Consider the following 14,793-nt stretch of genomic DNA (forward strand, 5'->3'; position numbering starts at 1 on the left):
AGTGACCTGCTCTGTTTTCTATTTTAAATTCTGGATTTAGGAATGGAGGTCATATATGTCATTCCAATGAGTCTCTGCTGGTCTGAACACATATATTGGTCCAACTAGTGCCATAGCATTAGTAGCTAGATGATCCAGCACTTATTAGATTTTTATCTTATGCTCAATAATGAAATTATTTGAGGAAACAGAATTGCTCTGATTTTTTGATGACTGGGGATTTTTATTATCCACGTGCACATGATTGAAAGGGAGCTTTAAAGAAATAGTTGGCAAGGATTCCATACTCTAAACTCTGCACATTGCTAGTCTCTTTGGATGATGACCAGATAGACTAACCATGTCTGGAAGCTTTTCCTTCTATCTATTTTGTATTCCAGATTGGAATTTAACTTCTGATACAAAACTTGCTCCTGACGATCGTTCTGCGCATGGCAGCTTTCACTTCTTTATTTCTCAAGCTGTAGATGAGAGGGTTCAACATGGGGATCACTGCGGTGTAGAACACCGACACCACTTTGTTGACGTCTAGGGAAGAAATTGCACCTGGCCGCACATAGATAAAGAAGAGAGTCCCGTATAAGATGGACACCGCCGTGAGATGGGAGGAGCAGGTGGAAAAGGCTTTGCGCCTCCCATCAGCAGAGCGGATCCTCAGGATGGCAGTAAGGATGTAGAAATAGGAGATTATAATGGTCAGGCTACTGACAACCAGGACAGCTCCAGCCACAATGAAAACCAACAATTTATTGATCCGGGTGTCGGCACATACCAGAGAAAGAAGAGGGGACATGTCACAGAAGAAATGATTAATAATGTTGGAGCGACAAAAGGGAAGCCGAAAAGCAGCTGTTGTATGAGTCATGGTGCTCAGGAAACCAACAGTATAGGGTCCAACCACCAGCTGTATGCAAAGTCTCTGTGACATGGTTACAGAATACAGTAATGGGTTACAGATGGCCACATAGCGGTCATAGGCCATGGATGCCAGCAGAAGGCACTCAATGGCCACGAAGAACCCAAAGAACCATTGCTGCAAAGCACAGCCCAGGAAGGAGATGGCCTTCCTGTCAGCGAAGAAGTCCGTGAGCATCTTGGGACCCACTACAGATGAAAAGCAGACATCCACAAATGACAGGTGACTGAGAAAAAAGTACATGGGCGTGTGAAGGTGGGAATCCATCTGAATGAGAATAATCATACCCAAGTTTCCTGTCATGGTAACGAGGTAAAAAAATAGAAAGAGCAAGAAAAGGAAGACTTGCATCTGAGGATGATACTTTAAGCCTATGAAAATAAACTCTGTGATTCTTGTATGGTTCCCATCAGCCATTGATCGCGTTGGTCTTCTAAAGTGAGAAAAGCAGAAAACAGATGATGCGCACAACTTTAAATAATTTGAAAACATAACATGATACACAAGAAAAGAAACTACAGGTCCAATTTGGGAACATCAATATAAAAAGAGGCTAAATTAAATGCTAGCAAATCAATTATAGTAAAGTTCTTAAGAGCAATATGGCTTAAATGTTTTAAAGAGATTAGAACTAGGAATTGGGTCACCATTTGAAAACCTATAAAATTTCTCATCACATTTACATATTGAAAGGAAATGCATTAAATTACTTTAATAAAATTCTTTAAATAATTTGATAAAATGTGACTCAAAAAAAAAAAAAAAAAAAAGAAAAGAATAAAAGGAAGTAAGGAAAAGAAAAACTTCCCAAATTGGAAACAAAAAGGAACTACTTAACTCAGTAAGAAGAATCTTCTTGAAACTCCCAGAGAATATATGTGCACAGGGTAAGCACTGGAAACATTCACACTATCACCAAAAACTAGATATTCTCACATTTTGTACTGTTTAACATTATACTGGAGAACACGTCTGAAGTACTAAACCATAAATTTAAAAAAGATGTAAGAATTCTAGAAAACAGGGATAATATTTGCAGACAAAAGTGTACAATAGTCAACCAATAAAATAGCTTTCTTAGAAAAAAAAATGAAGGAGTTCATCCAAATAGTGAAGATCAGTGTAAAAAAGTCAGTAATTTCCTATGAATTATAATGAAATGGAATCATTGACTCAAAATGATAATATAGCTATAAATAAGCCTGATAAGGAATGTTCAAGATTCATATGAAGAAAAATATAAATTATAGGACTTTAGTGTGCCAGGGAAGAAATGCCCAAATGCCTATGTATTTATTAAGATTCATTTCTTCCTGAGAAAACAAAACTTAGCTCTAACAGGGAGAGGAGAATCTTCATGGTCATTTCTCATGTTGAAATAACAGACACAGATACATCAATTGTGAAGTGAATAGGAAACAATATTTCCCTCACAGATAGACTACAGATATAAAGTACCCTCACAACATTGGGCGGGGGGTGGGTGACAAATATTTTATTACTCAATGAGAAATTTTATTTTCTAAAATTATAGACTATCTGAAATTTTTGTTTGGAATTATATCAGCAAGGTGAAATATTCCACTCTGGTCTGGACTATCTAAGACCATCTGACGGAGTAAAACAGTCTCAGTTCCCAGCACAGGTACAAAACTCCGTGTGAGGGCTGTCTGATACAACTCTCTACATGGGTCTTACCTTTATAGTTTTCAAGGAAACAGGACACTGTGCTACCTGTTTGGTTTAGGCCTATTCTGATGTTGTAATGTTGGCCCCTTTACACAGCCCTGCTTTGTTTTGAGCTCATCAGAACTGTTCTTGATTTAAATTCCACCTAACAGCCCCACTTCTCAAAATCCTGTAATAACATCTTCTTTTAATTTATGGTTTAGTACTTCAGATGTGTTCCCCAATATAATGTTAAATAGTACAAAATGTGATAATATCTAGTTTTTGGTTATAGTGTGAATGTTTGCAGTGCTTACCCTGTGCACATATATTCTCTGGGAGTTTCAAGAAGATTCTTCTTACTGAGTTAAGTAGTTCCTTTGTTCAAGGAAACATCCATAGTTCCTAGCTATGCTGTATGGTCTCCCACATTGCACTGGGTCAAAAGCTGATTGGGTCAGGCTACAAACTTGCTCCTGGCTGTCTAAAACTGATTTAAGACTAGAACAACCAACACATTATGTGGCAAATTTAATGCAATTTCAACCAACTGGAAAAATTAAATGAAAATATAATTTTTGAAGAGACAATCTGATTTTTCAATTTGTGGAAGAGAAAAATGTTCAAAAATAGCAAAGACAATTTCAAAAAAGGAAAGCAAAGAAAAGGGATATACTATTCCAGATATCAACACATCAATAAAGCCATTGCACTTAAACCCATAAGATGCTGTTACTAGAGGGATGCCTGGGTGGCTCCATGGGTTAAAGCCTCTGCCTTTGGCACAGGCCATGATCTCAGGGTCCTGGGATAGAGCCCTGCATCAGGCTCTCTACTCAGCGGGGAGCCTGCTTCCCTTCCTCTCTCTGCCTGCCTCTCTACCTACTTGTGATCTCTGTCTGTCAAATAAATAAATAAAATCTTTAAAAAAAAAAAAAAAGATGTTGTTACTAGAATAGATGAATAGGAGACAGAAAAACTGAAAAACCATAGGCAGATCTAGGCATAGATGTCAATTTAGAATAAATAAGTCATCTTTCAATCAGCAAAGTAAGGATTGATTACTGCTAAAAAAGTGCTACAATATTTGTATAAAAATTTGAAAAAATAGATAATATTAAAATTCTACCCCACACCACTAAACTAAAAAGGAAACTTCTAACTATAAACATGTCCTATGAAAACACTGAGGAATAACGCTATGATGTGTTGTAGGGTTGGTCTTCTAAAACGGAACATAAAAATCACCTGAAGAAAATGGTGAACATTTTTACTACATCCTAGTTTTAAGTAGATGGATACACTCCAAGTAAAAATAAGACAAACAGATGGAAAAAATACTGGAGCATATGTCACAAAGGATTATAATCGGATCACTTCAAGAACTGCCACACATTAGATACTAAAATACTCATTGTGACACAAGGCAGATAGATGCAGACTGGCCTGCCGCAGACGGGATGCTTGAAGTCCCAACGAATACGAAAGGATGTTCAATATCCCAGATCATCACAGAAACCAAACTGAAACAACAATTATATGCTATTTTCACCCATCAAAGTGACAAGATATTCAGAAATGAGAAAATGTAAAATACTGACAAAGCCGGGAGACAATAAGCGGTCACAGGAAATCAGGGGTTGCAGCAAGGCCACAGCCTCTGGATGGCAGTGTTTTACTGTCTCTTGAAAAAAAATTTTTTTTTAAGTGCATACTGAGTCCTAAGAAATTCTTAATTAAAATTACTTAGCATCCACCCTGAGGAAACACAGAATGGAAAAACAATGATATTCTCTTCACCGTTGCCCCAAGTGATTAAAAAATAAACTGAAATCCATACGAATAGTCTCTGAAAGGCATTAACAGCAAATAAATCTTGGTATAGCCATTCTGTGGACTATTTTACAGACAGTTGAAAATTAAGTAGTAGATTACTTGAGGGGAGGTTGAAGGAGGGGCACGGGTGAAATGTGTAAATGGAATGAAGAGAACATGTACACTGAGGAGAACTGAGTAATGTACAGAACTGTTGAATCACTCTACTGTACACCTGAAACTAACACTATATGGGAATTGTGCTGGAATTAAAAATTAAAATTAAGTGGTAGAAACGTGGCTATTATTCCAAAATATGTGAAGGAGAAGCAAGTCACAGAATGATGTGTACAGTATGATAGTAGGAACATTTTCAATGTTTTCTTTAACTTTAATTATTTAAGTGTGTTTCTGTGTGTGTGTGAGAGAGAGAGAGAGAGTAAATAAGTCTGGACAGATGAGGCACCAAAGGAGTACTCATTACCTCTGAAAACAGAGGGTCAGTGAACTGGGGTGTAGGTAGGTAATCAAAGGGACTCTAGATTTAACCACAACTTTAAGATTTAATACAAAGAGAAAATACACATGCATTACCCTTGCAATTAAAAATAATCTAAGGGTGCCTGGGTTGCTCAGTTGGCTAAGCTTCTGACTCTTGGTTTCAGCTCAGGTCATGGTCTCAGAGTCCTTGGATCAAGCCCCACATTGGATGCCTCACTCAGTGTGGAGTCTGCTTGTCCCTCTGTCCCTCCTGCTGCTTGCTTTCTCTCTCTCTCTCTCCCTCGCAAATAAATAAATAAAATCTTTGGGAAAAAATTTTAAAACAAGACCAAAAAAAGGAAAAAAAAGCAATCTAAAGCAATTACTTAATTGCCTTTCTTTATTATTTATTTATTATTAATTGTATTTATTTTTATATTAAATTTATTTCAACATTTAAAAAGAAAAAGTGAGAAGACAAACTAGCTACAATCCAAGTGGGAGAAGAAAAACAGACAAGGAAGAAATCTAGGAAGCCTCAGAGTTAGAAAGTGAGAAACAATTGCAAGCTATGCATTTGGAGTTCAAGATTTCTAAAATTATAGGAAACAGAACTCTGGCCCCAATCTCACTGTTTGTAAATAAGAAAACTGAGGCTCCAAGATGTCTGACTCAGGACCACAGAGCTGGTGGCAAATACACAATCACTTTCCACCTGCAATTCAAAGCAATGATTGGCTACATGATTCAGTATTTTTAAGGTTACAATGAATACAAAGGGGCAATAAGCTTTTGTGAGTATTCAAGACTTTGCAAAGCACCTGTGTCCCAGGTGCTTTGCAACATCAGCCCATTTGCTTTCCACCAAAACCTAGGTAAGAAACATGCTGCTACCTATTTTTTACAGAAGAGGCTATGAAGTGTGGAAAAGGGTGCCTGAAGTGCCAGAGTTAGTATTTCCTAAGAGTCATTGGAGATTAAGACACGGCCCCATCTAGATGCAGAGTCTCCATCCTTTTAAAGATGCCACTCTCCCAAGCGGGAGCCTCAGAGTCTCAACCTGGTTCTGCAGGCTGTTTGAGGAATAGAGAATCAAGCAGTACCTGTATGAGAATTTATCAGTGGAGGGGCTGTTGATGACAAGGAGAGCAACGAAGCTCCAGAGAAAACCTGTGCAGAGTCCAAGTTTGTTCTAGGACAAGGGCTCTCAAACATCTGCAGCTGGGCTCTCAGTTACAGTTGCCTCCTTTGCACCCACGCTTTGAGTGTGAGGCTCATAATACAGGGCAACATTCCATGAAGATGACTCCCCACCTGGAGAAGGTGGCCAGACTTCTGCTCTGGACAGTCACTGAACTTGAAGAGGCATTTTTGACTATAACCTCTTTGTGTCTGTTACAGAATTTCACATTACTTCATATTAAGTTTGCTGCATTGGTTACATTCTAACCAATTATGGTCTGACAGTGGATATCTCTCTATGTACCACAAAAAAAAAAAAAAAACCCACACACACCCCACATTCAAGATGTCAGTCATTTTCATTTTCCCATAAGCCCATTTATACTAAAATTCTTGAAGAGTAAATGCAGGGACCAAAGTGGATTTTTAAAAGTGCTTTAAACTTACATTCCAATGAGTTCCTTTCCTCTTCCAAGAATTAAAATTAAAGTGGAGTATAAATTGTACTCTTTTCAGCATGTGCTCCTTCTGCCCACTATCATCTGTGCCTCTGCACAGAGAAGAGGTCAGACTTTCTTAGAATTACTTGTTTTATTCTTAGTGTTCATGAGAATATGGTAAGCTTCCACTCCAAAACACATTGTCTTTTCCCTTGGATCAAAGTTTCCAGAAGTAGTGACATCATTCCTTTGTTCTGGGAGAACTTAGGTCTCAAAGCATGTCATACCTTGGGAATTTGATAATAGGGAATTAAATTAAAATTTTATTTTTTACTTTAAACTCCAAAAAAAATCCACTGGGATCATCTTACTTGTTTTCTGTACTTGACTGAGTAAACTCTTTTATTTCTTACCTCCTTCTTACACAAGAAAACATTTCAAGAGTAAACTTTAGTTCCGTGTTGTAGCAACTGTTGTTTTCCCCATGAGAAGCACAACAAAATTTTTGCAACTATTCGCCTAGAGATCACTACAGCAGAGGATCAGCTACCAGAATAACTCAATTAGCATTGTGATCATTCATCTTCCATTTCTAATACTCATAGAAAAATCACCGAAATCATAATGTATAAAGAATCTCCATCATATTCACGCAGGATTTTTTATGAGACATTGAGACAAATTGTTCACTGACAAATTCAAGCCTGATCCAACAGTTTTTCAGCTGTTGAATAACACACCGAAAAGTGAAAAATCTTAAACGTACCCTTGAATTATTGTACGGTGAGCACATGCACGTACGCTGCCACCCAAGTCAGGAACTAGAACATCTCCACCATCTATATCATGTTTGTGAAATTCCTCTTTGGTTGAATAAATCTCTAGGTCATGTATTTTATTGATGCTAGCACTCTATTATATTAAAATCCTACAAATGACTTATCGATTACTTTTTTCTTGGGCATTTGCTAGGTTTTAACTTTTGTGATTTTTTTTTCTCGACTGAGCATCCCATGACCACCTTGTGTTTTGGTGTTCATGATCATGCATTTCTCTTGAGAATATACCTGAGAGTAAAATTTCTTTGTTATGGGGTACAGATATGTTCATATTGACTAAGAATTTAGGAAGTCGTCCCAAACCCATTGCTTATACTTCTGTAAGTACTGTATGAGAGTCAGTGTTTGTCGTTTTAGCCATTTTGGTGAGTGTCTAGTGGGGTCTCAATGTGCCTTTAGCTGCCACGTCTAAGGAATTTGAGAAATTTTGCAGTATTAAAGGTCATTTCCATAACCACTTGCATGGATTGGCTGTTAGAAGTCTTGCCCACATTTTGTCACTGGATTGCCTTTCTTTAAAAATTACAATAGTTATTCATATACTTCAATTATCTCATTTTTCTGCCTTATAAATACACTTTCTTTTCCTGTGGCTTCCATGTTTACACTCCTAAGCATAAACCTAAGTTTTTATTTTAGTGTAGTTCAGGGAATCAATATTTTTCTTGATATTTAGTATTTTTGTACCTACTTTTTAAAAATTTCCTATCATATGTCATAAAGGTATTCTCCAATATTATCTTCTGGATGCCTGAATTCCTTGCCTTTTACATTGCAACCTCCAAATGATCTGGAATTAATGTTAATGTGTATTGTGAGATAAGAATATAATTACTTTTTTCCCATTCAGACATCCAATGGAGCCAACACTATTTTTTTTTTTTTCAGTCCTTTCTTTCCCCACTACCCTGCTGTGTCACCCTTGCCATAAATGAAGTGTTCATGTATTGGGTCTGTATATCCTTTAATAATAAAGGTATTAGCATGCATTCATTAATATACCTGGACACTCTGCTCTGTCCCACTGGACTATTAGTCTATTCTTGATCCTGTCTTTTTTTTTTTTTTTTTTTGAAGAAAAAGGAGAGGGGAGGAGCCAAAAGGGAAGGAGAAGAGAGGAAATCCTTTAGCAGGCTCCACTCTTGGCATGGAACCCTAGCAGAGCTCTGTCTCATGACCCTAAGATCATGACCTGATCTGAAATCAAGAGTCAGGTGCTTAACTGACTGAGCCATTCAGATGCCCCCAATCCTATCTTAATTACTATAGTTTTGTAAGTCTGTCTTCAGTAGAGGAAGACATCCCACCTGACTTGTCTTCTTCAAGATCGTCAAGATCCTTCTTCAAGGATATTTTGGATCCTTTGCATTCCATATAAACTTCAGAATCATGGCAATATCTTGGGAAGGTTTAAGTCTGGATTCACTATAACATTGCTTCTTCTGTCCTGCAGGACCTACGTTGACAGTTTCCTTTCACACCATGGGAACATTATAAGACTCAAGCACACTTGCTGATTTGCTGTTCCCACACAGACCCATATGTCCCTCTTTCCTTACAACCCTTCTGACTATCCCTTCTCACTTACTGAAATATTAGGACTCAAAATTCCATCTGTTCTGCAAGGTGTGTTGAATCATCACTTCATCCAGGAAGCTTTCCCTGATACCTTATAGACAAAAATAATCATTCTTTTTGAACTTTAACAGCATCTTTTTCTCTCTTCTGTCACTTAAAAATGCTACCACATATCATTCTTTGTTTATGTCTTGAGTCCCTCACTAATAACTCTTTAGTAGATGAAGGGTCATATCTTACTGGATTGAACTGGCATTATCAAAAGTCCTAGTAAACATATGTTTCTATTTTCTGAGTTGTTGACAAAATGAGAATGCTGGTTACAAGGAAGAACCTTATAGTCAAACCAATTTACTCAAAGAGTAATTTGAAATCCTGATTCCAAAATGAAAATGTACTAAAATGAAAAGAAACTGTTCATCATAATCTAAGCAAATTCTGTATTTTCCAAAGGGCACTCCATGATCACAGAGGAGTGATTACCTTTGGAGACTTTACATCAAATTCTTTTCAGTTACATCTTTTTACAAATATTACCAGAATTACAATCTTAAAGGATAACTGTCTATATCAAAATGTCCTCATTTTTGCCTGGAATAAGCAAATGTGAACTCAGAGAAATACAAGTGGAAAGAGAGAGTAATAAGTCCCGTCCCAGCACTGGAGCTTGGAGGGGTCAAGAGGCACCTCCTTCATTTAAAAGATGCCTGATGTGATCCATGTGGCTCAGGATCTCCAAAGCCTCAGATTCTCCAGCTATAAAGTGGATCAAATAATACCTATCACCAACGGCAAGTAAAATATTCAATAAGATATTTGCAAAATGTTTAGTACAGTGTTATGATATAGCAGATCCTCACCAAATATATAAAATAACATTACTATTAAAAATTAAAATTCTACATTAATAACTGTTTTAAAAATTATGTTAACATAGAAACTAACAACAACAACAAAAAAAAAAAGTCAGAACTGCAAATCCGGTAAAGAAAACACACACACAAACACAAATTAACAAAGACAACCTCGGATGTCAATTCTTCCCCTTCATAGACTACTGTTCTTTAGGATAGATGTTTATTTTGTGAGCATTAGTGTGGGTGGAAGATTTCCTATAATGTTCCTGTAAAGTTCCCTAATCTTTGCCCTAATTCCAGGAATCTCTGAATATGATGAAATACCATGCATATGATTATGTTACATTATATGACACAGCTAAACTTCTTGAAAGACATGACCCTGGATGAACCCGTGGCTCCCAAGATTTCTCCAGCTCAGAGCAGAAGAGTCAGAGAGGTTGGAAATATATGGAGAGATAGACAAGTCACTGCTGGTCTGAAGCCAAAGGGGCCATGACAAAAGGCAGGTGAGCAACCCTAAGATGCTGAGAGAGGCTCCACCTGACCGCCACTGGGGAGCAGGCACCGCAGTCCTACAACCATAAGGAACTGAGTTTTCTCAAACACACCAGTGAGCTTGGAAATGAGCCTTCCCCGGAGCCTCTAGGAGGGAGTTGAGCCCTGGCAACAAGTTCATATCAGCCTTGTAAGAATCTGAGCAGAGAATCAGGCCATGATGGACCTGGACTAGAGACTCAGGGAAACTGTGAGGCAGCGAATTTAGGTGGTTATAATTTTCCAGCTTTGTGGCAACTTCTTATGCAACAGTAGAAAGGGATGTAGGAGCATGTTCAAAAAATAATAATCAAAAAAAAGGAAATAGTTGATATACAGGACAAGCAGAGAATTATTTTAGGTAAAGAGGTCCACAGGACATCTGAGATGGCATCACATTTGAGCAGAGACTCAGACATGGTAAGGGCTGGCCTGCAGCATTGTCCCAGGATGAGGAAACAGGAAATGGAAAGGCCACTTAAACCCCAAGAATAACTGAAGAAATCCCACAAAGGATGTCTCACTGAAGGGGAGTGTGGCCTAAGCAGTCTGCTGCCCTCTCCCCTAAAAAGCATTCAGACTGCACTGCTCAAGGCTACCAAGACAATCAGCTCAGCTCTTTGCATGGTCCTGTTTCCATGGCACATGGAGGCCTGGAGTGAGTATGAAAGAGACCACAGTTAATCCATCATAAAATGCCTGGAAGATCTTACAGATTTATGCAGCAAGGAGTCGCCTGGTGAAAGTTAACAAGTATTTTAATCTATTCTCGAAAGTGATGATTTTCATCAGTGCTTTCATGGCATATAATAAATCCCTTCTCCCAATAAAACATTTAATGTGTCCTCCAACTTTCAACCGTGCCCATTCCCAAAATGTACACCATATAAAGGAATGAACAAAAGTATTCTGAGAATTAAAGTGAATTAGTTTGTAAACTCTAGCCCCACCCCACCCAACAAGGTGCTAGAGTACTCAGAAGCCTTGTTACTATATGGGGGAGGGGATACTTTCTCCTTTGATGACCAAATAGTAACCTCTAGATTCCATGGAAAGCCATACTATAAGAAGAAATTTTTCAACTTTGCCGTTCCCAACCTTTTTTAAAAGAAACTCTTCTTTTTTTTTTTTTTTTTATTCTTTCAAACCATGAACATGGTATATCTTTAACTTTATTTAGTTCTTTTTTTTTTAATTTTTTTAATTTATTTTCAGCTCAGGTGAACCATGAGACACTATGGACTCTGAAGAAACTCTTTTTTTTTAATTACCCTTCCTAAAATATACTACCTCTTCTTTTCTTGATAACATGTGTAAATACTTTTCAGTCTTGTTTGTTTGTCCTTCCACTACACTATCCTGTAACCTCCAGGGGGATTTTTCCTATAAATATGAATAATACCCAGTACAGGGTCAGGCAAAGAGGACTACGTAAAAAAAAAAAAATAGTTAAATGAGTGATTGATGCTGGAATTCTTTGACTCCCGTATCTTCTTAATTAAATAGCATTGTGACCCACATCATTACCCAGCCCAGTCACAAAAACTGAAAGAAAGCTTGATGAAAAACAAGCAAAACAAGCAAACATATTCTAGGGACTTAGAGATTATTTACATCCTTTAAAGAAAGACTTCAAGAGAAGACAGAGGTTTACAGTCACACAAAAACATGGTCAACCCCCTCATTTCTTAGACTTGTTACTACATTCTAGGAAATAAAACCCAAAAGTATGGTTGAAAGAATATAGTACCTGGAGAAAATAAAAGCGTGACCAAAGTTATGTGGTCATGAGTAATACATTGATTTTTCATGTGTGCCAGACTGAACATCTACAAAAATAAAATCACATTCTGCTTATGAAACAAAATTCAATAAATCACAGTAGCAATAAAGAACTTATTAAAGAACTGAAATGCATTCTGCCTTTCACATGCACGACTCGTGTAACTACAGCAGCAAAATCTCAACAGTCATTGCTATGAGAGGAGTATTGGGGATGTACAAGGCCTTCATAAAATGCCTACTCCAAACACGAAGGTAGCATAGCAGAGTACTATGGTTATATGTTTTCTGAATAATTCACTTTTTTTCCATTTTCCTGAAATATAATGCACATATCACATTGTGTTAGTCCAAGGTGTATAACATGCTAGTTCAATACCTGTGTATGTTAAAAATGATCAGCACAGTAAGTTTGGTTAACATAAATCACCTTATGTACTTATACGTTTTTTTCAAGTGAAGAGAGCATTTAAGATCTGCTTTCTTAGCAACGTATAAATGTACAGGACAGAATTATTACCTAGAGTCACCATGTTCCCATTACACTCCCAAGACATATTTATCTTATAAGTTGAAGTTTTTAACTTTTCACCATAATACATTTGTTAATGGTTTATGTTTAAAGAATCAAGGCCAACCTTGCAGACAACTGAGAGATCTCAAAACCTTGTGAGCTAAACAGAAGTACTGTCCAGTCACTGATGATGATCAGACTTATTCAGGACTTAACAAAGAACCTCTCATATCCTACTCATAATCCTTAGAAGTATTTTCAAAGCACTAAAGCTCAATAATCCTCTCATGTCAGCTGAATGATTTAAAACACCTTCCTCACCAATGACAAAGGAGAAAATTGCAACCTAGAGGGGCGCCTAGGTGGCTCAGTGGATTAAAGCCTCTGCCTTCCTCTCAGGTCATGATCCCAGGGTGCTGGGATCGAGCCCCACATGGGGCTCTCTGCTCTGCAGGGAGCCTGCTTCCTCCTGCTCCTCTCTCTTTCTCTCTGCCTGCCTCTCTGCCTACTTGTGATCTCTGTCTGCCAAATAAATAAATAAAATCTTTAAAAAAAAAAAAAAAAGAAAGAAAGAAAATTGCAACCTAGAGATGTTGAGTGACTTTTCAGGGTCCTAGGATGGAGTCCCACATCAGGCTCTCTGCTCAGCAGGGGGCCTGCTTCCCTTCCCCTCTCTCTGTCTGCCTCTCTGCCTACTTGTGATCTCTCTCTGTCAAATAAATAACTAAAATTTTAAAAAAAAAGATATAAAGTAATAAATAGTGAGACTCAACATAAAATATGCACTCCCATCACTCAGTCCATGCTCATGCATCTTGTGTAAATATCACCTCTCAATCTGTAGTACAAACAGAATCTAGTTTACTTACACATGAGACATTGCTTCTTCTCAAAACTCCTTCTGAATGACTCCTTGACCTCCCTGTTTCTCAGGCTGTAGATAAGTGGGTTCAACATGGGAATCACAGCTGCATAGAACACAGAAACCACTTTATTGATGTCCAGGGAGAAAACAGAACTGGGACGTACATAGATAAATAAAAGTGTCCCATACAGGATGGAGACAGCTGTCAGGTGTGAAGAGCAGGTGGAGAAGGCTTTGCGCCTCCCCTCAGCAGAGCAGATCCTCAGGATAGCAATGACGATGTAAATGTAGGAAACCAGGATGATCACACCACTGACCACTGCTATACTTCCACCCAGGATGAAAAGAACGAACTGATTAACCTGGGTGTCTGCACATGCCAGGGACAGAACAGGAAGAAGGTCACAGAAGAAGTGATTGATGATTTAGGGGCCACAATAAGGCAGGTGAAAGGCAAGGGTTGTGTGGGTCATGGAAATCAAAAGACCAATGGTATAAGGCCCTACCACCAGCTGCACACAGACATGCTGGGACATAATGAGAGTATACAACAAGGGCTTACAGATGGCCATATACTGGTCATATGCCATGGAGGCCAGGAGGAAACATTCAGTCACTACAAACTGACAAAAAAACCAGAACTGGGCAGCACAACCCAAGAAAGAAATTACTTTTTTCTCCACAAAAATATCAGTCAACATCTTAGGACCAATGACTGAAGAGGAGCAGATATCCACAAAAGACAAGTGGCTGAGAAAAAAGTACATGGGAGTGTGGAGTCGGGGATCCATCCAAATGAGGGTGATCATCCCCACGTTTCCCAGAAGAGTGACAAGATAAACCAAGAGAAATATCAAAAAGAGAACAACCTGGTGCTGGAAGTGATTTGTTAAGCCCACAAAAAAAAATTCAGTCACCAAAGTCTGATTTCCATAATCCATTCTCTGACTTAATCTGCAATGAAAAAGAGAAAATCTTTTCTTTACAATCAACTTGTATGGAAATTATTTTTAAAATGAATTTAACTTCTTTTTTTGTCAGTTAAAAAAGGATATCATTACTTTCAACTCTCTTGAATTCTACATCTTTAAGTCATGCTATTTATTTGCAAATGATTTATGCAATACAGATTAAGTCACTAAACTTCACGGGGACTTTAATTTCTTCCACAGAAGGAGAATTTTTTAATAGAATCATAGATTTTTAAACTACAAATGAATATTGGAGGTTATCTAAAGCAACTCTTCTAATTACACTAGGTTATATTTATACAAGTATTTAGCTTTGAACCAAGGATTTTTTTTTTTTAACATTTCGAAG

At 37.7% G+C, this 14,793-nt stretch overlaps 2 protein-coding genes across 2 annotated transcripts; both read right to left on the bottom strand.

Annotated features, from left to right (window-relative positions):
- Nucleotides 1-388: 388 nt before the first annotated feature.
- On the bottom strand, nucleotides 389-1,333 carry LOC131822667 (olfactory receptor 5G9). Its single transcript, XM_059158957.1, has one exon. It carries the CDS (start codon nucleotides 1,331-1,333, stop codon nucleotides 389-391), a length of 945 nt encoding a protein of 314 aa, XP_059014940.1.
- A 12,136-nt stretch (nucleotides 1,334-13,469) lies between these two features.
- LOC131822668 (olfactory receptor 5G25-like) lies at nucleotides 13,470-14,414 on the bottom strand. The gene is given in 1 exon segment (XM_059158958.1): nucleotides 13,470-14,414. A coding segment is annotated over 1 exon segment (945 nt).
- Between the last annotated feature and the right edge of the window lie 379 nt (nucleotides 14,415-14,793).

The sequence above is a fragment of the Mustela lutreola genome, chromosome 1, assembly GCF_030435805.1.
Source record: "Mustela lutreola isolate mMusLut2 chromosome 1, mMusLut2.pri, whole genome shotgun sequence".
Classification (NCBI taxonomy): Eukaryota; Metazoa; Chordata; class Mammalia; order Carnivora; family Mustelidae; genus Mustela; species Mustela lutreola.

Excerpts from the sequence above, each read along its gene's own strand:
- LOC131822667 (XM_059158957.1), bottom strand. The coding sequence starts at position 1,333 with ATGGCTGATGGGAACCATACAAGAATCACAGAGTTTATTTTCATAGGC.